Source organism: Coregonus clupeaformis, chromosome 11, assembly GCF_020615455.1.
Source record: "Coregonus clupeaformis isolate EN_2021a chromosome 11, ASM2061545v1, whole genome shotgun sequence".
Taxonomy (NCBI): domain Eukaryota; kingdom Metazoa; phylum Chordata; class Actinopteri; order Salmoniformes; family Salmonidae; genus Coregonus; species Coregonus clupeaformis.
The window spans coordinates 29,329,285-29,356,224 of record NC_059202.1 but is presented as its reverse complement, the minus strand read 5'-3'; the positions used below and the strand labels follow the sequence as shown (position 1 = coordinate 29,356,224).

Below are 26,940 nucleotides of genomic sequence, written 5' to 3'. Positions count from 1 at the left end.
TGCTCAATGGGATTGAGATCCGGGCTCTTCGCTGGCTATGGCAGAACACTGACATTCCTGTCTTGCAGGAAATCATGCACAGAGCGAGCAGTATGGCTGTTGGCATTGTCATGCTGGAGGGTCATGTCAGGATGAGCCTGCAGGAAGGGTACCACATGAGGGAGGAGGATGTCTTCCCTGTAACGCACAGCGTTGAGATTGCCTGCAATGACAACAAGCTCAGTCTGATGATGCTGTGACACACTGCCCCAGACCATGACGGACCCTCCACCTCCAAATCGATCCCGCTCCAGAGTACAGGCCTCGGTGTAACGCTCATTCTTTCAACAATAAACGCGAATCCGACCATCACCCCTGGTGAGACAAAACCGCGACTCGTCAGTGAAGAGCACTTTTTGCCAGTCCTGTCTGGTCCAGCGACGGTGGGTTTGTGCCCATAGGCGACGTTGTTGCCGGTGATGTCTGGTGAAGACCTGCCTTACAACAGGCCTACAAGCCCTCAGTCCAGCCTCTCTCAGCCTATTGCGGACAGTCTGAGCACTGATGGAGGGATTGTGCGTTCCTGGTGTAACTCGGGCAGTTGTTGTTGCCATCCTGTACCTGTCCTGCAGGTGTGATGTTCGGATGTACCGATCCTGTGCAGGTGTTGTTACACAATGTCTGCCACTGCGAGGATGATCAGCTGTCCGTCCTGTCTCCCTGTAGCGCTGTCTTAGGCATCTCACAGTACGGACATTGCAATTTATTGCCCTGGCCACAGGGCCTCCTTGCAGCATGCCTAAGGCACGTTCACGCAGATGAGCAGGGACCCTGGGCATCTTTCTTTTGGTGTTTTTCAGAGTCCGTAGAAAGGCCTCTTTAGTGTCCTAAGTTTTCATAACTGTAACCTTAATTGCCTACCGTCTGTAAGCTGTTAGTGTCTTAACGACCGTTCCACAGGTGCATGTTCATTAATTGTTTATGGATCATTGAACAAGCATGGGAAACAGTATTTAAACCCTTTACAATGAAGATCTGTGAAGTTATTTGGATTTTTACAAATTATCTTTGAAAGACAGTCCCAAAAAGGGACGTTTCTTTTTTTGCTGAGAATTCCACTCTGTAATCTCCGTTATTTCAACATGCTTTCATTGCTCGTATTGTATATAAATGTATAACTATATTTTGATCATATTTATATTTCTATAACTACATTTACAACTCCCTGTCCCATTTAGGGTGGCAGGTAGCCTAGCAGTTAGAGTGTAGGCCAGTAACCGAAAGATCGCTGGTTCAAATACCTGAGCTGACAAGGTGAAAAATCTTTTGATACGCCCTTGAGCAAGGCACTTAACCCTAATTTGCTCCAGGGACGCCGTGCTACTATGGCTGACCCTGTAAAACACCACATTTCTCTTCACCTATCCGGTGTACCAATAACAATAATACAAATGTAAATAAATAAATGACATAATCTGCTGTTCCATTGGTCCAGCTCATCACCTCCTCTCTCTATTTCTGCTGTAGGAATGGGATCATTCTCCAGTACCTCGGCATCACTAGAGCACAGGTAAGACAGAAACCTTATCCCCATTTTACATGGGTCTGTTCTTACAATGTCTACTAAAGGCTATTTCTCCAGCAGTGTAGTGTCTGGCAGTATGAATGGCAGTATGCTGAGTTTGCCTCTAGTTCTCCTACTCTTCTTCGTCCAGCATCTCTGAGGAGGACCCGGGGCCACTGCGGAGCGACACTGAGGGAAGACAGGGGACCAAGGTCAGCCGCACCTTCAGTTATCTCAAGAGCAAGATGAGTACTAAGAAGAACAAGGTGAGTCTGTCCATTTAAGCCTCTCTTCCTCCTGCACTAGCAGAGCAAATCACATTTTATTTGTCACATTCTTCGTAAACAACAAGAGGTGTGGACTAACAGTGAAATAACAGGCATAGGGCCTGGCTCAGAATTGCCCCTGAGGGGATAAATAAATAAATATTGAAGTTAATTGAATTGAAGAAGCCCCAGTAGTACACTACCTTTTCAGTCTGACCCTAACGCTATTGTCCATATTGGTGTTGAATCCAATGGATTATTAGGTGTCTAAAGGTTTCTCATTACAGTTCTTTGGATACAAGTTTTCAGGTTATAATTTATGTCCAGGTTAATAACAGAGTGTAGGCTAATACACATATTACAATCTCAAAACTGTTGATTCCGGAATAAGATACTTTTCCCTGACGCGTATCTGTGTTCTGGGTGTCATAATCAGATTGTAAATGACTGTGAGGGAGTATACAGTATATATCTGCTAGGTTTGTGTATCTGGCTGTGAGTCTTTGAGTTGTGAGAAGCAGAGTGAGGCGCCTGGTCTGCACGCAGTAGGAAAGCCAAACAGGAAACAGATGCATGCTGTGGTTTGTCTCAAACAGACGTCTGTATGGCATCACTGCTGCTACGAAAGCAAACCACAATTCGTTCAGACCTAATAACATTAGACTTCCTGATAACATTAAGGGAAATAACAGTAATGCCCAGACCATGCATCAACACAGTTATCATGTGATTTGATATAGCTGTGATTGTATCCAAAACAATATCTCATCTTTTTTTAGCAGGCCTAGTTATTACATAGAAGAACATGCTTATAATCAAAAATGCTACTTAATCCATAACACATGAACACTGACCGAGTAAAATGTCCAATATTTGTATGGCTTCCAATTTGGGCTTTGAACGTATGTACCTTGTACAGTGCATCTGGAAAGTATTCAGACCCTTTGACTTTTTCCACATTTTGTTGCATTACAGCCTTATTCTAAAATGTATTAAAGTGTTTTTCCCCCCCTCATCAATCTACACACAATACCCCATAATGACAAAGCAAAAACAGGTTTTTAGAAAATTTTGCTAATTTTAGCAAAAACAATAGAAAACTGAAATATCACATGTACGGTCGTATTCAGACCCTTTACTCAGTACTTTGTTGAAGCACCTTTGGCAGCGATTACAGCCTAGAGTCTTCTTGGGTATGATGCTACAAGCTTGGCACACCTGTATTTGGGGAGTTTATCCCATTGTTCTCTGCAGATCCTCTCAAGCTCTGTCAGGTTGGATGGGGAGCGTTTCTGCACAGCTATTTTCAGGTCTCTCCAGAGATGTTTGATCGGGTTCAAGTCCGGGCTCTGGCTGAGCCTCTCAAGGACATTTAGAGACTTGTCCCGAAGCCATTCCTGCGTTGTCTTGGCTGTGTGCTTAGGGTCATTGTCCTGTTGGAAGGTGAACCTTCGCCCCAGTATGAGGTCCTGAGCGCTCTCGAGCAGGTTTTCTTCATCAAGGATCTCTCTGTACTTTGCTCCGTTCATCTTTGCCTCGATCCCGACTAGTCTCCCAGTCCCTGCCACTGAAAAACATCCCCACAGCATGATGCTGCCACCACCATGCTTCACCGTAGGGATGGTGCCAGGTTTCCTCCAGACGTGACGCTTGGCATTCAGGCCAAAGTGTTCAATCTTGGTTTCATCAGACCAGAGCATCTTGTTTCTCATGATCTGAGAGTCTTTAGATGCCTTTTGGCAAACTCCAAGCGGGCTGTCATGTGCCTTTTACTGAGGAGTGGCTTCCGTCTGGCCTCTCTACCATAAAGGCCTGATTGGTGAAGTGCTGCACAGATGGTTATCCTTCTGGAATGTTCTCCCATCTCCATAGAGGAACTCTAGAGCTCTGTCAAAGTGACCATCAGGCTCTTGGTCACCTCCCTGACCAAGGCCCTTCTCCCCCAATTGCTCAGTTTGGCCGGGCGACGAGCTCTAGGATGAGTCTCGGTGGTTCCAAACTTCTTCCATTTAAGAATGATTGATGCCACTGTGTTCTTGGGGACCTTCAATGCTGCAGAAATGTTTTGGTACCCTTCCTCAGATCTGTGCCACGAAACAATCCTGTCTCGGAGCTCCACGGACAAGTCCTTGAACCTCATGGCTTGGTTTTTGATCTGACATGCACCGCCAACTGTGGGACCTTATATAGACAGGTGTGTGCCTTTCCAAATCATGTCCAATCAATTGAATTTACCACAGGTGGACTCCAATCAAGTTGTTGAAACATCTCAAGGATAATCAATGGAAACAGGATGCACCTGAGCTCAATTTCGAGTCTCATAGCAAAGGGTCTGAATACTTATGTAAATAAGGTATTTCTGTTTTTAATTTTTAATAAGTTAGCAAACATTTCTCAACCTCTTTTCGCTTTGTCATTGTTGGGTATTGTGTGTAGACTGAGAAGGAAAAACATTAATTGAATCAATTTTAGAATAAGGCTGTAACGTAACAAAATGTGGAAAAATGTGGGAAAAAAAAATGTGGGGCTGGTGTGTAACGGAGACGGCAAAGCAGTCGGCACAGACGCTCATGGTACATCCATGGTAGCTCACTTCCTTCTGTTGGGCTGATGGCTGGCAACATGGGAACGCCAGAGTTCCGTTTGTAGATTCTGTATCGCCTGTTATTACAGACCAGCGTACAGACCAGCGTTCAGACAGACTGTCACTGTAATAATGTAACAGACAGACAGACAGACTGTCACTGTAATAATGTAACAGACAGACAGACATACTGCCACTGTGATGTTGTGTAGACGGCTCCTGGCACACAGTCGCTCACTGAAGCTGAGGGCTGATGCAGTACAGGATGAGGTAGGGGATATTGGTTCTTTGTGTTGACTAACACCTGTCGCCTGTCTCCTGTCACCTGTCGCCTGGCTCAGACAGGAACAGGCTCTGAAACTCTTCTCTAAATACACATTCTTCCCTTTTTCAGGAGGAATTGCTTCAGCAACACATTTAGGTTGAGTCAGAATCATAGGATATTGGTTGTTTCATTTCCTGTACTGGTTATGAATGAGTGTCTACCTGTACAGTCAACCTGAGAGTGTGTTATTGGCCAGTCCAGTGTATTGTGTCTGTTGTTACACTGATATACTGTAACCTTTTGTCCTAATTATGTTTCTGTTTGTTAATGAGACTGAATGAGACTTCTGGATTAAAACAAATACGGAAATATTGTGAAGGGGTTTTTGACAGCTGTCAAACACATGTGGTGTATACTTCCTCAGTACATCTTTGCGCAAATGACTCATATCTCTCGGCTTTGGCTAAGTACTATCCAAGTGTGAGATCTATTTGTGAGCCCTTGATTGATTCAGTATCTCCGGAAAGCATACACAGTGCCACAGTGCTTTGACTTAGAGAAATGATGGTATTTCCTTTGTATCTCTCTGCAGGAGAAGGAGAAGGCTCAGGGGAAGGAAAAAGACCCCAAGGAGAAGGAGAAAAAAAACCTGAACGGTCATCTCTTCAGCTCTGTGAACCCAGCCCCATCCACAACCTGCCACCAATGCAACAAACCCATTATCACTAAAGAAGCCTTCCTCTGCACCAGTAAGACAACAAATCTGTAATGATCTTATCAGAGTGTTTATGAGAAACCAGACTCCACAGAGTTATTTAGTCACTCTGTTCCATGGTAAGGGACCACTGCTCCACATTCCCCCCACCATCTCTGTATGGCCAACAGCATGCATTAGAATAGCAGAGTAGCCCACTCCCAATACTTTTTCTTATAACTATTTTGTTTGTTGTCAGTCTGTCTGAAGCATGATGGACAAGGTGGGGCTGTCCCAGTGAATAGGAGTTGGGTGGTTAGAGGGAAAAAGGGACAGGGGAGGGATGTGGCCCTCGGCCAAGCCAGTCCACTCAGTCCCCTGTTTCACTGGGTTACATCACTCTGCCCCTGGCCCCTGACGCAGCTCTACTCTTACAGCCCGGCTGTGTGTGTCTCTCTCTCTCTCTCTCTCTCTCTCTCTCTCTCTCTCTCTCTCTCTCTCTCTCTCTCTCTCTCTCTCTCTCTCTGTCTCTCTCTCTCTCTCTCTCTGTCTCTCTGTCTCTGTCTCTGTCTCTGTCTCTGTCTCTGTCTCTCTCTCTCTCTCTCTCTCTCTCTCTCTCTCTCTCTCTCTCTCTCTCTCTGTCTCTGTCTCTGTCTCTGTCTCTGTCTCTGTCTCTGTCTCTCTCCTCTCTCTCTCTCGCTCTCTTGCAGAGGATGTGCTGTAAGCCCACACAGAATTGTGGCCCACATAGGGTTTGACGAGCAAAGTCCTAAACTTGAAACAAGCCCTTCGTTTTGACAATAGACATAGTTATTCAGAACATATTTTTTCTTGATCAGTGATTTTGATCCTTATCTTAGCTAAAAAGTCAAATAGGGCTTTGCGGAGAGTGAATTAGTTTTGTCTGAAATATTAACTAATAGAGTGCAGTGTCTAATGGAGAGCTGCCTCCTCTCTCTGTTCTCTCAGCTTCACTTTGAGAGATTCAGTCTGTCTGTGTTTGACACACAATCAAAACAACTCCCACAAGTTGGCCTCGAAAAAAATGAAGGACACACACACCCTGTTGCACAGCACAGTCCCCTCTCACTGTTTAAAACCTCCAGCTGGGAGAGAGCAACAGCACAGTCCCCTCTCACTGTTTAAAACCTCCAGTTGGGAGAGAGCAACAGCACAGTCCCCTCTCACTGTTTAAAACCTCCAGCTGGGAGAGAGCAACAGCACAGTCCCCTCTCACTGTTTAAAACCTCCAGCTGGGAGAGAGCAACAGCACAGTCCCCTCTCACTGTTTAAAACCTCCAGCTGGGAGAGAGCAACAGCACAGTCCCCTCTCACTGTTTAAAACCTCCAGCTGGGAGGGCCTGCTCATTGTTGTTTCTTCCTTCTTCCCATCTCTTTCCTCCCTGAAGTGTTGTTGTGTTGGTGTTGTTTGGATGGGCTTGACTGGAGGCGGAGCGGAACACTTTGAACTATATGGCCTGTTCATACTCTACACTCAGCCCTGATTCCTCTGTTAGTTATTGTGCAGCTTTTATGTTATTAGATCAACTGTTTTTATGGCGCCTGCTCTGAGTTACCCTCACCTTAACCTGGGCGTGTCTGCTAACTGTGTTCAGTAAACAAGACTTTGTAGTTGTTCAGAGGTCAGACTTGGAGAGCTGGGAGAGGTAAGACACTGTACACTGTCTGAAAGGGTAAACTAGGCAGAAACAGGGAAATTACCTTTTTCTTTACAGAACATAAATGCCATTTTGGGACTTTTTCAAATTATTTTATACAGCCTAAAATCAGGTGGAATCTGGATTTTCTCAGTGTACAGATTAGAGTTTCCTCTTGCTGCCTGTTTGTTTCTATAGGTCAGGGTGGTTCAGATTAGCAATGTTGATTTGGTATGAGTCATACCACCAAGCTAGCAGGTTTTTTACACTGTTGTGTGATCTTGTTGCATTGAAATTATATTATTTACACTAGTAGCAAGTAGCAACGTTGTCACCTGATGAAGGAGGAGGGAGAAATGGGTAGGTCTGACTACTCTGCTTTTCCTGCAGTCTATAACTGATTTTTCTACCAAATCTTTGTGCTAATGTTGTTTTTCTTCTGATGATTTCAGACTGCAATGCACAGGTCCATAAGGGCTGCAGAGAGAGTCTTCCTGTCTGTGTCAAGGTCAAAATGAAGGTAAGCTTGCTCTCAGCTGTCTACAATTCTTCTTCACTCAAACACACAGGAACAGAATGTGTCTGTTTGTCTGTCAGCACGCATCTGTGCGGGATCAGTCTCTGTCTAACGTGTGAATGAATGGGTAACAGGCTTGTTAATGGCATTGATGTATTGTAATACCATACTGTATTTTCAGCAGCAGAAGCAGCAAACAGTGCCAGATCCTGCGTCCGTATCCGGAGTCATGTTGAGAAGTAAATGTAATATATTTATTTGTCCACTAACTGTATGTATGTCTGTCTCTTATCTATGCATTGTTAATATTTTCCCCCAAAAAATCCAAAGTACTGTATATGTTTTACATACAGTATATTTGTATTTATTTGACTTTGTGCATGTACAATTCCTGATATCCTTATGAGCTGTACTACTGTACATGCTAACTTCTGTATTTGTGTGGTCAGCTACATCGTCTCGGGAGCGTCCGTGGTCGGCCACCTCGTCCACTGATGACCAGGCCATGGTTACGGTGGCGGCGGTGGTGCCTCGCAGGAATCCCAGCATCCTCCCCTTCAACAAAAGCAACCTGTCCAAGAGCATCTCCATCAGCAACATCGCAGGGTGAGACACAACACCACTCAATCACCAACCAACTCACTATTGCCTCTTACACACTTGGGTTTTACAACTGATGTACATTTTCATGCTGACACACTCATCAACAGTACTGTATGTGTTGTATCACAAGTGTTGTGTCAAATGCATTGTACATCAATTGTACAGCCAGAGTGTATACACGATTTATGTTATCACTGTAATAGTCACTCCTTCACCAACTCTGTTTCTCTCTTCCACCCTGTCTGTCTGTCTGTCCATGCAGGCCATTGATGGATGAGATGCCACTGAAGGGCCTGAAGTACCTGTCCCAGTCTACAGACTCACTGCACAAGACCTCCAAGGTCAATGAGTCCACTGAGTCTCTCACTGATGAAGGTAAGGTAGAGAGCTGGAGAGTTATCACTGTGACAGAGCCTATTTGCTGTAGTCTCTCATTGTAGGGATCGGTTCAAAGGAGTGAGCAAATATGACATGTTCGGATTTCCTCTGATGTTTTCAGCCGTTGTTTTGCATTACTTTGTATTGGTCCACTTTACAGCATATGTGAGTGTAGGAGAGCAAATGTATGCTTACAGTACGTACAGTCTGGCCACCCATGCCCCGTCCATACTAACTGTTCCTGTGTGTGTTGTCCTAGGGACTGAGATGATGGACAGCCAGCTGATGGGAGAGTTTGAGGCAGAGTCTAAGGATCTGGAGGCAGACTCCTGGACCTTCACTGTGGATAAGAAGTATGTGAAGGGGCTCAAGAAGGAGGTGGTCAAGAGACAGGACGTCATCTATGGTAGGAGGGCAACTCTCCCAATCCCACTCATTCCATCACATGTTCCCATCCTTTGTTTCAGTCAAAATCAGAAATAACTTCCTCCATTAGTAAATCCATTAGCTGCTCCTCTCTGTCTGTCACTCGCTCCCTGCGTGCAGCTCACTCTGCATGTGCTCTGCTCATGGCGACTCTGAGTCTGTGAGTATCCATAGCAATGGCTCTGCTTGGGCTGCTAGCTACTTTTCGTCACTCAACTCTGACAAAACTCAAGGAACATTATTATTTTCTGTCAAATAATCTCTCTTGTCTTATATTTGACGAGGTTGAAGCACTTCTGACGCCATGTTATGATCTTAGTCATATATGACTGTACTGCACAGCACAGCACGCGCAAATGGTCAGCTTCAAAATGTTAGTGATCAATTTAGTCCTGATGTATAATGTCGGGGCCGTCGGGCTTGGGTCGGATAGCAGAACTCTACCCCCACCCCCATCAAAGTTGCCCATCCCTGAAATACATGGAGTGCACAGTGCAATGAAGTGCTTACTTGCAGGTTTGCATATAGACTCGCATATAGAATCCCTATTAATTTAATAGGATCTCTGTGGGACTAATAGTAAAGATTTGTCCTTTTTAATATTAAAATGTATTACCTTTTAAAGTGGCATAAACACAACCAGTCATGATGTTTTCATCTGATTGTCAAACAATCACTTCAATAGGCTCCTGTAAGCCTGACCACCTGTATGCACTCACTAACTGTAAGTCGCTCTGGATAAGAGCGTCTGCTAACATGTAAATGTAAAAATCCATACACTGCACTGGGCACCCGCCATTTGATGAATGGAAAGAGACATCTGTTAAGGTGCCCGCATACTAGGTTCACTTTGCTCCTAGCATAACTCAGCTAGGTGAAGCGAATGTCTGTGCCTCACATACTCCCTTAAAAGACCTTAGCTTGAAAAACGAGAAAAAAGCAGCAATATTACTGTTTGTCCCTCTTGAGATGCCGTAGCAACAACAAATAAATAAATATTTATCAATCAAATCCTGCTGAACACCAAAATGAACAAAAATGTCACAATGTTTTCATAATATATGCGCAAACTGTTTCGACTGAGAAGCATGCGACAGGCTTTACAAAACACCAAAAAGTATAATGAATGACATTCAGTGATGACACTTGTAACCTGAATTGATGCGTCCACTGCTGTCCGCGTGCATCTCCATCTAGGCCACTCACCTCTGCCTTCGCAAAATGCCACCTTTATCGTCGAACCACACCGCATTTTGGAACGTATTACACATGTTTTTAAGTCCATTCGCAAAACAATGAATGCGACTGACATGCGTTAATGATAAATAAAAGTGTAATAGCTTACAGTTTTATTTGCATCTTTGTTTAATTATTGTGATAGGGTCATGTTTAACCAGGACGGCATACCCCCACTATTTATTTTGACGATACTCTTTACCGGACCGTACCAGCTTACTTTCACTCCTGGGTTAAACACAATGTGAGGGTGTTGTTAATTGGGATTTTGCACTATAACCCACTCTCTACCTCTCCCTCCTACACTTCCCTTCCTGTCTCTCTGCAGAGCTGGTCCAGACAGAGATGCACCACGTACGGACGCTGAGGATCATGTCTGAGGTGTACAGTAAGAGCCTGCAGAAGGAGTTGCAGCTGGAGGCCCTGACGGTGGAGCGGATGTTCCCCATGCTGGACGAACTCCTGGATCTACACACACACTTCTTCACACACCTCCTGGAGCGCAAGAGGGAGTCCTCAATCGAGGGTCGGGATGACGGGAGCTTCCTCATCCACAAGATAGGAGACGTCCTTGTCTCACAGGTTAGCAGGGGGAGACTGTTTGTCGCCCTGAGGGGTTTAGCGATCCTTGTGGAAATGTTGTGGAAATGTTGACTAGTAGGCTAACCTGTAAGTTAACTTATTAATCTTCTATGGGTTTTCTGGTCTTCAGTTCTCAGGGCCCAATGCGGACCGCATGAAGAAAGTCTACGGGAAATTCTGCAGTCACCACAACGAGGCGGTCAACTTTTATAAGGAGCTTCACACCAAAGACAAACGCTTCCAAGCCTTCATCAAGGTAACTAACTACTCTTTGTTGTACATGGTTATAAGCAGTATGAAAAACATAACTTTCTCCACCAGGTGGTGCCACTACACTGTTGTAATTTTATTGCATAAACCTGCAGTTGTTTGAAGCAGAATATTCATATCTGAATTGTATCTGTCTGTGTTTTTCAGAAAAAGATGAGCAGCACAATAGTCCGAAGACTAGGCATCCCAGAGTGCATCTTATTAGTGACACAGCGAATAACCAAGTACCCCGTGTTACTACAGAGGATACTGCATCACACCAAAGGTGAGACCTGGTATTCTCTATTCCTTGAATGGCACTCATACACTTGCTTTGTTAGAAAGAGCGGGCCTCCCGAGTGGCGCAGCGGTCTAAGGCACTGCATCAAATGTGTTAGAGGCGTCACTACAGACCCTGGTTCGATCCCAGGCTGTGTCACAGCCAGCCGTGACCGGGAGACCCATGAGGCGGCGCACAATTGGCCCAGCGGTCATCCGGGTTAGGGGAGGGTTTGGCCGGCTCGGATGTCCTTGTCGCATCGCGCTTTAGCAACTCCTTGTGGCAGCGATGGGACAAGACTGTAGCTACCAATTGGATATCACGAAATTGGGGCGAAAAAGGGGTAAAAAGTACAAAAAAATTAAGAAAGAAAGAGCAGTGATGGAGATAGTTGTGAGGTCTCTTCCTCTGTGTGTGCTGAAGTGACATGCAGGTCTTATTTCCCTGATGCAGAGAATGAGGAGGATCATGAGGATATAACCCAGGCTCTGAGACTGGTGAAGGAGATTCTAAATGCGGTGGACAACAAGGTGAACGAACATGACAAGAAGAAAAGGTTGAAAGAGGTGTACAGTCGTACGGACAGCAAGTCCATTCAGAGGATGAAGAGTGGCCAGATGTTTGCACGGGAAGACCTGTTGAGAGGCAGGAGGCTGCTGCATGATGGACCACTGCAGCTCAAGAACTCTGCAGGCAGACTAAAGGGTACGGGTCAGCCCTGTTTATCTGTCTCATTCGCCCTCTCTGTCTCTCACTCTGTTTCTCTTTCTTTCTCATTTCCTCCTCTCTCCCTCTCTTTCTAGTTTTTTCTCACTCTTTCTCTCCTCAATTTCTCTGTGTCTCTCTCTCCCTTTCTTCCTCTCCCTCTTCTCCCCCCGCCCTCCCTCCCTCACTGATCCTGAATCTTTGTTATTTTTCACAGATGTCCAGGCCATGCTGCTGTCTGACGTGTTTGTGTTCCTCCAGGAGAAAGACCAGAAATATGTCTTTGCCTCACTGGTATGTTATGTTTGTTATTCCCAGCTCATTGTTTCATATGTACCACACTCTGTAGAGAACCGTGCCCACTTCATGTTAGTTTACACCAAGTTTAGCTTGCTGTGCTGTTATAACACCAGTCCTTCAAGGTTTTTCCAGCTCCATTAATATTGTGCCTCGCAAGGCCGTTGCATGCTAGCTTCCATAGAAACCTGGTCAATTCATTCTTCAATAGAAACCTGGTCTATACATCCTTCAATAGAAACCTGGTCTATACATCCTTCAATAGAAACCTGGTCTATACATCCTTCAATAGAAACCTGGTCTATACATCCTTCAATAGAAACCTGGTCTATACATCCTTCAATAGAAACCTGGTCTATACATCCTTCAATAGAAACCTGGTCTATACATCCTTCAATAGAAACCTGGTCTATACATCCTTCAATAGAAACCTAGTCTATGGCCTCATGAGTGGCGCAGCGGTCTGAGGCACTGCATCACAGTGCTTGAGGCGTCACTACAGACCCGGGTTTCGATCCCGGGCTGTGTCGCAGCCAGCCGCGACCGGGAGACCCATGAGGCGGCGCACAATTGGCCCAGCTGCATGCACGTTGACTTAGGTCGCCAGCTGTACGGTGTTTCCTCCGACACATTGGTGCGCCTGGCTTCCGGGTTAAGCGAGCAGTGTGTCAAGAAGCAGTGCGGCATGACAGGGTCGTGTTTCGGAGGACGCATGGCTCTCGACCTTCGCCTCTCCCGAGTCCGTACGGTAGTTGCAGCGATGGGACAAGACTGTAACTACCATTTGGATATCACGAAATCGGGGTGAAAAAGAAACCTGGTCCTTCAATAGAAACCTGGTCAATACATCCTTTCACCTCCATTCTCCCTCTCCTTCCCTCCTCTCACTCCATTCCTCCCTCTCTCTTTCCCCTCCATCCCCGCTCTCCCGTCCCTCAGGACCAGCGGTCCACGGTGATCTCCCTGCAGAAGCTGATTGTGCGTGAGGTGGCTAATGAGGAGAGGGGTCTGTTCCTGATCACAGCGGGGATAGAGAAGCCAGAGATGGTGGAGGTGCTGGCCAGCACCAAGGAGGAACGCAACACCTGGATGCAGCTGATACAGGACGCCATGCACTCCATGTGAGTCAGTTAGACAGGAACACACATAGAAATATAATGACTAGAACGGGAAAGCCCATCAGACCACAGCAATTTGATTCTGAAAAAATATCTGTAATTCTATTTCTATGGGAACACACACATTGTGTACCCACAGATACACAAACCAATATCATATACGTAGAACATATTTGTTTTATACTACACATGCAGTGTAAATGGTTTGATTGATGGAGGATTGTGTGTGTTAACAGAGAGAAGGATGATGATGAGGGAATCCCCAGTGAGACCGAGGAAGACAAGAGACTGCTGGAGACCAAAGCACGGGAGATTAGAGGTAAAACCTGTTCAGTTTTTTCATCAAATACTGTATAACCTGATGGATATGCTCTGTCAGTGTTGTGTATGACAAGTATTAACCACAGTGTGTGTCTCTGTTCCTCTCAGAGCTGCTGAGGAAGAAGGATGAGCAGATCGTGAGTCTATTGGAGGAGAAGGTGAAGGTGTTCAGGGACATGTGTGAGGGTGGCAGCGGCCCAGCGGAGGAGACCAGCCCAACCCAGTCTATCAGGACCAGAATGCTGTTTAGAGCCTCTCCAGACGACATCACCAAGGGAGAGCCCATCATGAAGGATGCCCTGAGGGAAGGTGAGTCAGAGTGGACGGCCCTCGGGCAGAAACCACACACAACACAGATTACCCTTTATCCAATCAGTGGTCACCTATTGAATTACCTGGACACATGGTCAACCAGTGATTTCCCCCTGAAGACACACAGGACCAATCAGAAACAATCAGGAAATTACCCGAAAATACCCCTAGCATAATATAATGCTGATAGCAGCTGAAAGACAAAGGCAGAGAGATTACAGAATACTGCCGAAAACTAATTGTTGGCTAAAGCCAGAGTGATATATGGTTACTTGTCATAGTTATTTATATCAGCGTTTTCTCTCTGTAGACAGGGATAGAATCAATGCATAAGGGTACAAATGAATTGCTTTAATGCTGCAGGTTGAGTAATGAGACAGATATTGATATTTCTTCTCCTTTTCTCCTGGTTGCCTTAGTTGCCCAGTTTATGGAGGTCTGTCCGGGTTGCTTCAGCTACCTAGAGTAGTGTGTGTAGTCCTTACTGAAATCGCACAGTATGGTGTGTGTGTGTACAAGACCTGGCAAATAGTAATGAAAAACAACACACCACTGTGAATGATTTTACAGTGAGGGAAAAAAGTATTTGATCCCCTGCTGATTTTGTATGTTTGCCCACTGACAAAGAAATGATCAGTCTATAATTTTAATGGTAGGTTTATTTGAACTGTGAGAGACAGAAGAACAACAAAAAAATCCAGAAAAACGCATGACAAAAATGTTATAAATTGATTTGCATTTAAATGAGGGAAATAAGTGTTTGACCCCTCTGCAAAACATGACTTAGTACTTGGTGGCAAAACCCTTGTTGGCAATCACAGAGGTCAGACATTTCTTGTAGTTGGCCACCAGGTTTGCACACATCTCAGGAGGGATTTTGTCCCACTCCTCTTTGCAGATCTTCTCCAAGTCATTAAGGTTTCGAGGCTGACGTTTGGCAACTCCAACCTTCAGCTCCCTCCACAGATTTTCTATGGGATTAAGGTCTGGAGACTGGCTAGGCCACTCCAGGACCTTAATGTGCTTCTTCTTGAGCCACTCCTTTGTTGCCTTGGCCGTGTGTTTTGGGCCATTGTCATGCTGGAATACCCATCCACGACCCATTTTCAATGCCCTGGCTGAGGAAAGGAGGTTCTCACCCAAGATTTGACGGTACATGGCCCCGTCCATCGTCCCTTTGATGCGGTGAAGTTGTCCTGTCCCCTTAGCAGAAAAACACCCCCAAAGCATAATGTTTCCACCTCCATGTTTGACGGTGGGGATGGTGTTCTTGGGGTCATGGGCAGCATTCCTCCTCCTCCAAACACGGCGAGTTGAGTTGATGCCAAAGAGCTCCATTTTGGTCTCATCTGACCACAACACTTTCACCCAGTTCTCCTCTGAATCATTCAGATGTTCATTGGCAAACTTCAGACGGGCATGTATATGTGCTTTCTTGAGCAGGGGGACCTTGCGGGCGCTGCAGGATTTTAGTCCTTCACGGCATAGTGTGTTACCAATTGTTTTCTTGGTGACTATGGTCCCAGCTGCCTTGAGATCATTGAAGAGATCCTCCGTGTAGTTCTGGGCTGATTCCTCACCGTTCTCATGATCATTGCAACTCCACGAGGTGAGATCTTGCATGGAGCCCCAGGCCGAGGGAGATTGACAGGTCTTTTGTGTTGTTATACTGTCTCTCACTGTTCAAATAAACCTACCATTAAAATTATAGATCATTTCTTTGTCAGTGGGAAAACGTACAAAATCAGCAGGGGATCAAATACTTTTTTCCCTCACTGTATGTCACGGTACTGCAAGAATACAGCACCAGAGTGCAGGACCTATCCCCATGTGTGTAATTTGTGTGTGTGTGTGTTTCAGTGGAGACTCTCCATGTGCTGGTGAATGGCGGTCTGGGTGGGGCCGTGGGGCAGCAGGTGTCCAGTACCCAAGATGCATCAGGGGGCAGTGTGGGGCCGGTGTGTCTGCCTCGCCGCGCTGAGACCTTCGGAGGCTTTGACAGCCACCAGATGAACATCTCCAAGAGTAAGAACACCTCACACACTCTTACTCCCTCTCTCCCTATGTACCCTGACTGGCTGTCATACTGTAGCTGACTGTCATCTGCAGCTGTGGGATAAAGGTCTCCTTTTTTTTTATTCCAGACGGAGAGAAAGAAGAGGGGGATGACACATTAGACCTTCGGAGGACTGAGTCCGACAGTGTGTTAAAGAAGGTAATTACAGTAACTGTACATCTCAGAGATGTGTGAGTCACAGCAAAGGAATGAAAGGAACAGAGAAATGCTTTTAGACCAGCTTAGACACACACACACACACACACACACACACACACACACACACACACATTTTGTTCATTAACTCCTGGCTATTCTTTATAACTATTATTTCCTAACCAATGCCATCAGGAGGGATTTCAACTTGCCTGTGTCTCAGTAGGCCTGGTCCAGTCCCCCATCACCACCACTGACATTAACAGACAGACATTATCCCAGCCCGGGTCCCTGGGCTGGCTGAGCTGAGGTCCATATTAATAAGGCTCCATGAGGCTAGGTGATGCCCCCGGGCTGGGCTGTGTGGGAGCAGTCCTATGCTTTTAATGCCTACAATCTCCTCTGCTCAGGCCTCCCCGGCAGGCAGGTGGGATCAAGCTCTTCCTTTGAGGGGGTGATTAACATGGCCCCTCGCCTCGGCAGCTCTGTTATTATCTCAGTAACTAACTGCAGCTGTACTTGTCTTCTTCCACAGGGGGGCAACAACAACCTACTGCTGCTGCTCAAGAGGAACAGTGAGGTAGGGCTGACTCCAACGCTATGTTACACTACCAGCATACTGTACATCCCTGATTGACTGGCTGACTGACTGGCTGACTGGCTGACTGACTGGCTGACTGGCTGCGTGAGAGAGGCATCACTACCTGCTCCCACGGACAGGCCTCTCTTGTTGCTACTGTACTGTACTATGTTATTTCATAGGAAGCATTTTATTGTGTGTATGTTCCTACTGTGTAACCGTACACAGGTAAATGTTTATGATCTCTCTTCTTGTCTTATAGCAGGTCCTCCACAGTGTCACACACCTCCATGACCTCCTCAACACACTGCAGGTATATCCACTTCTCCTCTCTTTCATACAACTGTTCTCCTCTATTCTTCCCTTCTCCTCACTTTCATTAGATCGATCACGCAGAGCTGTTAAAAAGCACACTGACACACCAACTGTACATTAGTATGGATGTCAATACAACTTCATGTGTTTATAACCGTGTGTTTGTTGCTGTCCTCCTGCAGGCGGTGGTGGTGCAGCAGGACACCTTCATTGAGGACCAGCGTCATGCTCTGGCTGAGCGGCCAGCCTCCCGCCACTCCTCCACCTCCTCCCTGTCCTCCTCCTCCTCTCGGCCCAACTCCCTGATCGAGCAGGAGAAGCAGCGCAGCCTGGAGAAGCAGAGGCAGGAGGTGGCCAACCTGCAGCGCCAGCAGGCGGCCCACGCTGACGAGAGGAGGAGGAGGGAGAGGGAGTGGGAGGTGAGGGAGTCGGGGCTGGGCGACAGGGAGGCGCAGGTGAAGGAGCAAGAGGAGGAGACGGTGAAGAGGCGCAGGCAGATGGAGGAGGAGAGGCAGGAGCTGCAGAGGAGGAAGGAGGAGTACCAGAGGGATCTGGAGAGGCTGAGGGACACCCAAAGGAAGCTGGACAGAGACAGGGAGACGCTGCATAGGGAGGCTGAGATGGTGGAGCAGATAAAGAAAGCTGAGGTGAGCTGGATCAGCTGACACGTTTCTCAAAGAGGGCTGCTGCTCACTGGTCTCTGTCTGTTACCTTACATTAAATAAATTATATAACTATTATGTAACTATGATGGACTGACTACACATAGGCAATGTAATGATGGCCTTAGAATAACCCTTTACCTACCGCTTATCATAACCACCTGGGCTCAAGCCTGAGCTTCTAATCCTAAAACTAGCTCAACCTTGACTCCTAGATATAATCTCTTCCTTCAAAAGTAAGATTCCATCATTAAGTTGCTGTGAGGCTTAACTCCCCACTTCTTTGCTGTATGGTTTGCTTTGATCTGTAGGCAGAGCAGGCACACAGGATACAGCGGACGCCCTCCACCACCTCAGAGGAGTCCATGAAGTTCCAGAGCTCCACCTCTCTGGATAGAGAGCCTGGAGGAGGGGAGGCAGAGCTGTCCTCCTCCCCCGCCACCAAAGACCCCTTCCTCAGGATGGGCTCTAAGAGGAAAGGGAAGAACCTGAACCCATTCTCCTCCTTGTCCTCTTCCTCCAACGCCAGCTCCAAGGCCCAGAGCAGCACAGAGGGCCAGAACCAAATCCCTAACCGCCTGATGCAGCTGGCCAAGACCAAGGACAAGAAGGAGAAGAAGAAGAAGAAAGGGAAGGGCCAATCACAGCCAGGTACCAGTAGCACCACACATCTTTGTAAGGAAAAGAGAGCCATGGGAACAGTATACTTACCTGTGCTAGGCACTATACACTGAGTGTACAAAACATTAAGAACACCTGCTCTTTTCATGACAGACTGACCAGGTGAAAGCTATGATCCCTTATTGATGTCACTTGTTAAATCGACTTCAACTCAATATTAGGAAGGTGTTCCTAATGTTTGGTATACTCAGTGTATGAGGGATGTTGTTTAACTAAAGTCTATGTCTGTTTTTCTTCTCCACAGATCCCCAGAACACTGGGGTCACAGAGCCTCAGGGCGACGGAGAGATCTTCTTCTGCTGATCCCTCTGTCCTCCACTATCCCACAATGCCCCACACTCACTGCATCAACTGACTGCCAGACCATATAGTAGTGTGGCCAGATAGACATGCACCCCATTGACATACTGTACCCTACCCACTGACCTGGACCTGGAGGGGTCGGTCATGGCCATGGACAGGAAGTACAGCTAGAGCACTTCCTGTGAACTTATTACGGAACCATGCAGACACTTCCCACTTAGTTGCCACTCTGAATTGTCTAGGTGTGACTTTTGGATGATGATAGTTCGGATTTGATTATGTGGTGAAGCTGCAAGTCTGCTATGGATTGGCATGCATGGGTTGGTTGCCTTGGTGTTTGATAGTGTTCAGATATGATTTGAACAGTTTCAGAAATTCTATCATGGCTAGAATAAGTTTTATCATTCATGAAGTATACAGTAGATGACATTAGTTTTCTTTGTGAAGGGAAGATTTAACAGAGCAGGTGCCGTAGGGGAGTGACTGTAGAATGTTCTGCATTTCACAAATTCAATTATACCCTAATAGCCAATATGACAAAAGAGAGCATACACCCTATTCAACAATTCCAGGTGAGTGAGTAAAGCTTATGTAGTAGTGTTTCTTGTAATACTTCTAAAGGTATTGCTTAACACTAGGCCCCATAATGCTTTGTTCCCGCCTGTAAGGAACTAGATCCTCATTTCACCCATCAACGCTACAAAAGAAGTTGTAAAGAAAGGCAACTGCAGGTTAGAGAAGACATGACGAGAGAGAGAGAGAGAGGGGAGAGGGGAGAGGGGGGAGAGAGAGAGAGAGAGAGAGAGAGAGAGAGAGAGAGAGAGAGAGAGAGAGAGAGAGAGAGAGAGAGAGAGAGAGAGAGAGAGAGAGAGAGAGAGAGAGAGAGAGAGAGAGAGAGAGAGAGAGAGAGAGAGAGAGAGAGAGAGAGAGAGAGAGAGAGAGAGAGAGAGAGAGAGAGAGAGAGAGAGAGAGAGAGAGAGAGAGAGAGAGAGAGAGAGAGAGAGAGATTGTTAAAGTGACCCTCACCGTCCAGGTCTCTGTGACTGATGGCCAGCATGGACACCGACTTGGTGAGCGCTTGGTAAGGAATGGAGGGACAGCTGTGTCTCATAGGCAGAACTCTTCCTGATTTCTGAAATAAAGGAGAGCGAGAGAGAGATCAGTAAGCTGTCTGAGTGAAAATAAAACATGAATTAAACTACTGTGCATAGAGAGCACCAGTCTACATGGGATGGTACAAAGATTCAGTGCGAGCCCCTCTCCTCACTGTCCAGACGTGCAATGGTCCCCACACCAGAGGAGACCTTCCCAGTATCCTCCTCTCCAGCCAGACCCTCCAAACTGTAACTGGCGCTATTGTCCACTTTGCAATTGAATGTAATTATGAAAACTGTTAGATGTTCCAGCTGACTGCTTCTATTCCTCCACTGCACACTTGAGTTTGAATTTGTGAACCATTTTATTTGTCAATCACTGCAATGCAATACTGGCACATTGTTTGAAGGTGATGAGCACTTTAGATAATATTCAAGTGGAGAGACTTCCTAATTTACAGTGAGTGACAATCATTCAATTTACCCAGACTAAATCGAAATCCAGACTGATTAAGGAATATCTCTCACAATAATGGATTTACAGAAACTAAAATTATGGTTTTCTTCCCCCTGTAATATTTTAATGATGATACTGGAATAGATTCATCTAGCCCTGACCAACCATTCCCATTGGAATTACACTGATACTTTATATCTGCCTGCAGGACAGGCTGTTCTTCTATTAGTCAAACCAAACCTTTCCTCTGGACAAAACCCCATATTTCCCTATTTTCCCTGCAGTGTGCTCTAGTATTGGTTGCCTGTGGTGCCATAAGCTCTCTTGTGCTTCTCAAATGGTCCAGAATGATTAATGTCCCTGTATTTTCTTCATTGATATTTTTCCATCAATGCTCCGGTCTGGGGTTTTGATCCATATAACCAGACGTACGTAAAGCCTAATATTTCAGTCTTGTCATTTCTCTTTTCTGCTGATGATCAGAATTTAAAACGAAAGCACAGCAAAGTCCTCTTCTGACTCGGTAAAACTGAAATATGGTGCTAATCATCACACATAGGCTATTTACACAGGCAGCCCAATTCTGATCTTTTTATCACTAATTGGTCTTTTGACCAATCAGATCAGCTCTAAAAAATATATATGATGTGATGGGTAAAAATACCAATTAGTGGAAAAAATATCAGAATTAGACTGCCTGTGTAAATGCAGCCTAACTGTTCTGCTTCTTCTTGTCTGCATTGGCTTATCTTGTTTTGACCATCAGATGGCACTGTGGCAATCTTCATAGTTCACCACCACAATCCACTCTGTGGGATTTGTCATCTTGATATCTCACAACAATTCCCCCTGGTCATATATATGCAAAGTGAATCACCATGTTAACATGGTGTTTTATGGCCTTGTTTAGTGATTTTACAAAAGTGAAAGCATAGGGAGGAATCATTGGCATTTTGATTGATTGGTTAATTCACACTCACTGACTTGCCTTAATAGACATATTCCACTTTTGACAGGTGTGAACGTTCTTAGACCCTACCCTTTATCACTTGATATTCTTCTGGGAATATCTGCTAATCATCCCTTCAACAACAACTGTCATGGCCGTCTACAGTATAGATGTTGAGCAGTACTACAGTAGCTTTGAAATGTTGTACATGATGCATTGTGGCAAATGCAAAGATAGGGGAGACCATTATGCTCAAATTGAAATGCACTAGAATATTAACCAGCATCTGTGAGGAGTTGGAGTGGGTTTTACAGTTATACTGTATACCAGTGCTTTTAAAGTAATTTGTTGTTTGTACTAAAAAGGTACAATTTGTATTTCTTGCGGAATTTCATGTAAAAAGAAAAAAAGGGGCAAAGTAACCATTATGTAAATATGTGTCATGTACAAATGGAACTTTTAAAGTATTGTTTGTGGATTTTTGGATCGATTTAAGCTTTTTATAATGAGGCTTTATTTATCAGTGTCCTCCCTGTTTTGGAGGTATAAAATGTAAATTCATTTTTCTCTTAATAAATAACTATTGTTTGTCAACTGAGATTTGTGTCTGTGTCTATTTTCTCCCCTTGTCTTTGTGTGTTGATAGTTTGTACTATAATGAAATGGCTGTGGTGTGCCTCTAGACCACACATAATGGCCAGTCAGTCAGGGCAAGTCTGCGCGGATCGTGTTTCACAGTTTTGGGGTGAATGTAGGCCTTCATTGACTGTCATGCCAACTGCACAGAGGGTATGTTTGATTTAACCACCTGTTGTTACTCTCTTTCTCTCTCTCACGCTCTCTCTGTCTCTATCATCATGTGCTGTCTAGTTTGACGAGGTACCTCGCAAAACTGCCATTCCTCTGCAGGGCATATTGTCTTTCTTTACGCTTGTGTGTTCCGCTCAATGGACAAGATAGAAATGTACTTGTCTTTTTCACTCTAGCATGCTTTTTCATCCACCTCACTGCCAGCTCTTTAGGATGAGAGTGGCTTCAGGAGGAATTCTGTGGTAGAGGGTATGGCGGAGTCCACTTCTGGATGTGACTAGCCCTGCCTTTGTCAGTGACAACAAGTGACCCTGCCCAGCTGGCCTGCACCGTACCGCACTGCGCCGATGAGAAACACAGGACGTCAAGGTAAGAGGAGGGGAAGATAAGAAACTGGTTTCTAATCAGATCCAATCTTAATCTTTTCCTGATTCCTGACTAAAGAATGTACACATTTTGTCTCTGGTTGATAATACAAAAAACAGCTAATCTAAAGAATGTTTTCCCTCGCTTATACCAGTGGTTTAACTAACACATTATCCTATCTATTTCTACTTTCTAGTATGTTGTCCGAGATGAGTATACATATTTGACTTTGAAAGTCAGATTAATAATGTTTTTTTGGGATACAAACAGCTGTATTAAGCTGTGATGAGCATTCTCTAGCAGCTGCTGTGAAATGCCCCACACTCAGGTCCAGATCTATATAAATTCCCAGAGCTCCAGCCTACAAGATGTCTGCCATTATAACTTCACCTAAGCACATATTCATCTTCGCTAGTATGACCTTTTCAAAGTGTTTCCTAATCCCCCTGGCCCTCCCTCCTTCCCTACCTCCCTCCACTGCAGTGGAAGAATGACTAGGCGACCTGTCACACCGTTAGAATGTGAGCAGAGCAGCAGAGATTTGGCTTGTAAAGGATGATATTATCATGCATTGCTCACTGTCAGTAGTGACCTTTATCCAGCTCCTGGTGCCAATTGGTGTGTAATGTGAAAGAGCTATTCTAGACTGCTCCATCTGGGGGAAGAAAGGAAAGGGACAAACAAAAGAAACCTGAGCTTTTATTGTGTTCCGTGATGACGGGCATATAAATATTGTCCGTATGTTCGCTAGAACAGACTAGTGTTGTTCTGATATGGGCATGAGTCATTATTCTCCTTATACATATTATAGTACAAACCTCAATGAGCTGCTCTGTGTGGTAGTAAACATACAGTATGTTATGGCAACCTAATCTTCCTCAGGAGAGTAGGTATACCTGTATATATAACATGGGAAACACCTTGATACCAGATGAAGAATATCTTCCTGATATTAGAGAATGTAGAGGCATCAATGAAACATAATACAGTGAGGGAAAAAGTATTTGATCCCCTGCTGATTTTGTACGTTTGCCCACTGACAAAGACATAATCCATCTATAATTTTAATGGTAGGTTTATTTGAACTGTGAGAGACAGAATAACAACAAAATAATCCAGAAAAACGCATGTCAAAAATGTTATAAATTGATTTGCATTTTAATGAGGGAAATAAGTATTTGACACCTCTGCAAAACATGACTTAGTACTTGGTGGCAAAACCCTTGTTGGCAATCACAGAGGTCAGATGTTTCTTGTAGTTGGCCACCAGGTTTGCACACATCTCAGGAGGGATTTTGTTCCACTCCTCTTTGCAGATCTTCTCCAAGTCATTAAGGTTTCGGGGCTGACGTTTGGCAACTCGAACCTTCAGCTCTTTCCACAAATGTTGTATGGGATTAAGGTCTGGAGACTGGCTAGGCCACTCCAGGACCTTAATGTGCTTCTTCTTGAGCCACTCCTTTGTTGCCTTGGCCGTGTGTTTTGGGTCATTGTCATGCTGGAATACCCATCCAAGACCCATTTTCAATGCCCTGGCTGAGGGAAGGAGGTTCTCACCCAAGATTTGACGGTACATGGCCCCGTCCATCGTCCCTTTGATGCGGTGAAGTTGTCCTGTCCCCTTAGCAGAAAAACACCCCCAAAGCATAATGTTTCCACCTCCATGTTTGACGGTGGGGATGGTGTTCTTGGGGTCATAGGCAGCATTCCTCCTCCTCCAAACACGGCGAGTTGAGTTGATGCCAAAGAGCTGGATTTTGGTCTCATCTGACCACAACACTTTCACCCAGTTCTCCTCTGAATCATTCAGATGTTCATTGGCAAACTTCAGACGGCCCTGTATATGTGCTTTCTTGAGCAGGGGGACCTTGCGGGTGCTGCAGGATTTCAGTCCTTCACGGCGTAGTGTGTTACCAATTGTTTTCTTGGTGACTATGGTCCCAGCTGCCTTGAGATCATTGACAAGATCCTCCCGTGTAGTTCTGGGCTGATTCCTCACTGTTCTCATGATCATTGCAACTCCACGAGGTGAGATCTTGCATGGAGCCCCAGGCCGAGGGACATTGACAGGTCTTTTGTATTTCTTCCATTTGCGAATAATCGCACCAACTGTTGTCACCTTCTCACCAAGCTGCTTGGTGATGGTTTTGTAGCCCATTCCAGCCTTGTGAAGGTCTACAATCTTGTCCCTGACATCCTTGGAGAGCTCTTTGGTCTTGGCCATGGTGGAGAGTTTGGAATCTCATTGATTGATTGCTTCTGTGGACAGGTGTCTTTTATACAGGTAACAAGCTGATATTAGGAGCACTCCCTTTAAGAGTGTGCTCCTAATCTCAGCTCGTTACCTGTATAAAAGACACCTGGGAGCCAGAAATCTTTCTGATTGAGAGGGGGTCAAATACTTATTTCCCTCATTAAAATGCAAATCAATTTATAACATTTTTGACATGCGTTTTTCTGGATTTTTTTGTTGTTATTCTGTCTCTCACTGTTCAAATAAACCTACCGTTAAAATGATAGACTGATCATTTCTTTGTCAGTGGGCAAACGTACAAAATCAGCAGGGGATCAAATACTTTTTCCCTCACTGTACATATTAAGATGTATTAAAGAGGCCAGCCTGTATCGTATTGAGCTATTTCAATATGTTAATAACATTGAGACAGGCAGTCCTCTCAGATGAACGGCTGATGGATGCCTTTGTTTTACAATGAAAGCTGTATAACAAGCCAGCCTGGGTTTATACAAGCCAGTACCTCGTAAATCTCACAGGTGTCACATTCTTTTGTTCATTCCGTATATTATTTCACATTGGAAGCACGATAGTGCAGTGCCTCCCTGTCTCTCCCTTTCCCCCACACACCACGCAGGCAGCACCCTATGGGTTATTATTGAACTCAATCACTGTCTGATGGAAATGGGAGGCAGAGGGACTGAAGCCATTTCATCCATCTCTGGGCCTCCTCTCCCCAGGGGCAGCGATGATGAGGCTGGGGTTCATAATTTACCCCCTCAGCGGCTCCCATCATCAGCAAATCATATTTCACCTAGACTCTTAAAGGTTCAGAACTAAATTGCTTCTGCTCTGCAGCTCTCTCTCCTTCTCCTCTTGTTTTTCTCCCTCCCTCTTTTCCTCCCTCCTCCCCCTCTGCCTTTTCAATCTCTATTTCTGCTAATTTGTTCTCTATCCCTGATGTGCTGAATAGCCTTTTCCATACATCGTAAATTATGGCATTAGGGCTGTATTGATCCCGGTGGAGTGGCATAGAGAGAGAAGGGACAGCATTGCTCATCCAGAGAGTTTCTGCTTCTTTTTCAGGCTGTTAAAAAAAAGGGCTTTCTTCTGAACCAGACCTAATTTTCTTTAAGGTACATGCACTTCAAAAGCACTTTTCCTCCCTGCCCATTATTGGTTTTCTATGACCTCCCACTGTGCTGTAGCCGCCAGGCAGTAAGGCAGGCAGTCACACAGCTTGGCATGTGAGCACATCCTTGGTGTGACATGTGAGGGGTTTGGTCATCATCGTCTGAGCTCCAGCAGATGCTGCCCTTCTCCGCATGCTCTGTAATTTGGCTGTATTTTCCCTGACGACCACCTTCTACTCACCAGCCCACCACGACCAGGCTCTCCCCCAATTCTCCTCCAACATCCCCTGGCTCTGAGGCGGCAACTACAAAGAGCCGGGGGGGTGAAATTAAACAAGCATCTTCTTCGCCCTCCCCAAATTGGAGGGTGGAGGATTATGCAAGACGCACACACACAGGCCACAATAGAAGCTATGGGTTGTAGCCGCAGCTGAAGGAATTCAATTGTTTTCGCTCCATTACGGCTGTCAACAAGGGTATTTTAATGTGCCAGTTCACTGGGAGCTTAGTGCTCATCTGCTGTTGGCGCTGGACTTGCGGGGGCTTTGGAAGCTTCTAGGATTCTGTGTGCTTTCATTAGCACTAGGCTGACCAGGCGCTGCAGCCAGCTACTGGTGAGTAAGCAGGAAATGTCAATCGCTGGGGCAGAACAATAGATCAAAGGGCCTGCCAGGCCAGTTGAAAATGTGAGAGTCCAATGGGCTCCTGGTTTACATGCTCTGTGAGAGAGAGAGGATGGCTTCATCGTCATGCCGATCAGGGGCTCCAGGCTCCACCATGCTTCGGAAGGAGCTTTGCTCTGCTCTGCTCTGGACAGACCAGACGGACCGCTCATTGATCTGACTGTGCCTTCTGGGGGAGCTGCACTACACAGCCCACTGGGTGTCCTCTGACCAATTACCACGGCCCTCTGTGTCTGTATGTAAATATACAGTATTTTGAGGAAGTGCAGCATGTTGTGTCGGTTGGCCTATCTGTATGTTGTGTTGATGGGTGTAAAAAAAAAAAAAAAAAAGATGATTCATGGGTTTGTTTTGTGCTGGCATTGGCTTCAGTAATGGGTTTCTGGATAATAATAATAATATGCCATTTAGCAGACGCTTTTATCCAA

At 45.5% G+C, this 26,940-nt stretch overlaps 1 protein-coding gene across 5 annotated transcripts in view; it reads left to right on the top strand.

Moving 5' to 3' along the window:
* LOC121576747 (A-kinase anchor protein 13) overlaps positions 1-19,566 on the top strand; it is a 167,643-nt gene extending 148,077 nt beyond the window's left edge. The window contains exons 16-38 of one of the 5 annotated variants that reach the window (XM_041890158.2): positions 1,507-1,549; positions 1,695-1,809; positions 5,251-5,407; positions 7,463-7,530; positions 7,712-7,766; positions 7,977-8,133; positions 8,393-8,505; positions 8,768-8,914; positions 10,499-10,752; positions 10,883-11,008; positions 11,170-11,287; positions 11,735-11,986; positions 12,204-12,280; positions 13,223-13,404; positions 13,638-13,720; positions 13,831-14,031; positions 15,895-16,059; positions 16,179-16,249; positions 16,782-16,826; positions 17,089-17,139; positions 17,324-17,788; positions 18,115-18,454; positions 18,729-19,566. In XM_041890158.2, coding sequence (XP_041746092.1) covers positions 1,507-1,549; positions 1,695-1,809; positions 5,251-5,407; positions 7,463-7,530; positions 7,712-7,766; positions 7,977-8,133; positions 8,393-8,505; positions 8,768-8,914; positions 10,499-10,752; positions 10,883-11,008; positions 11,170-11,287; positions 11,735-11,986; positions 12,204-12,280; positions 13,223-13,404; positions 13,638-13,720; positions 13,831-14,031; positions 15,895-16,059; positions 16,179-16,249; positions 16,782-16,826; positions 17,089-17,139; positions 17,324-17,788; positions 18,115-18,454; positions 18,729-18,787 — 3,344 coding nt within the window. In that variant the 3' untranslated portion in view covers positions 18,788-19,566. Of the gene's footprint in view, positions 1-1,506; positions 1,550-1,694; positions 1,810-5,250; positions 5,408-7,462; positions 7,531-7,708; positions 7,773-7,976; positions 8,134-8,392; positions 8,506-8,767; positions 8,915-10,498; positions 10,753-10,882; positions 11,009-11,169; positions 11,288-11,734; positions 11,987-12,203; positions 12,281-13,222; positions 13,405-13,637; positions 13,721-13,830; positions 14,032-15,894; positions 16,060-16,178; positions 16,250-16,781; positions 16,827-17,088; positions 17,140-17,323; positions 17,789-18,114; positions 18,455-18,728 lie in introns of all 5 variants that reach the window. The other 4 variants (XM_041890154.2, XM_041890157.2, XM_041890155.2 and 1 more) reach the window with 4 other exon arrangements.
* The last annotated feature ends 7,374 nt before the right edge of the window (positions 19,567-26,940 follow it).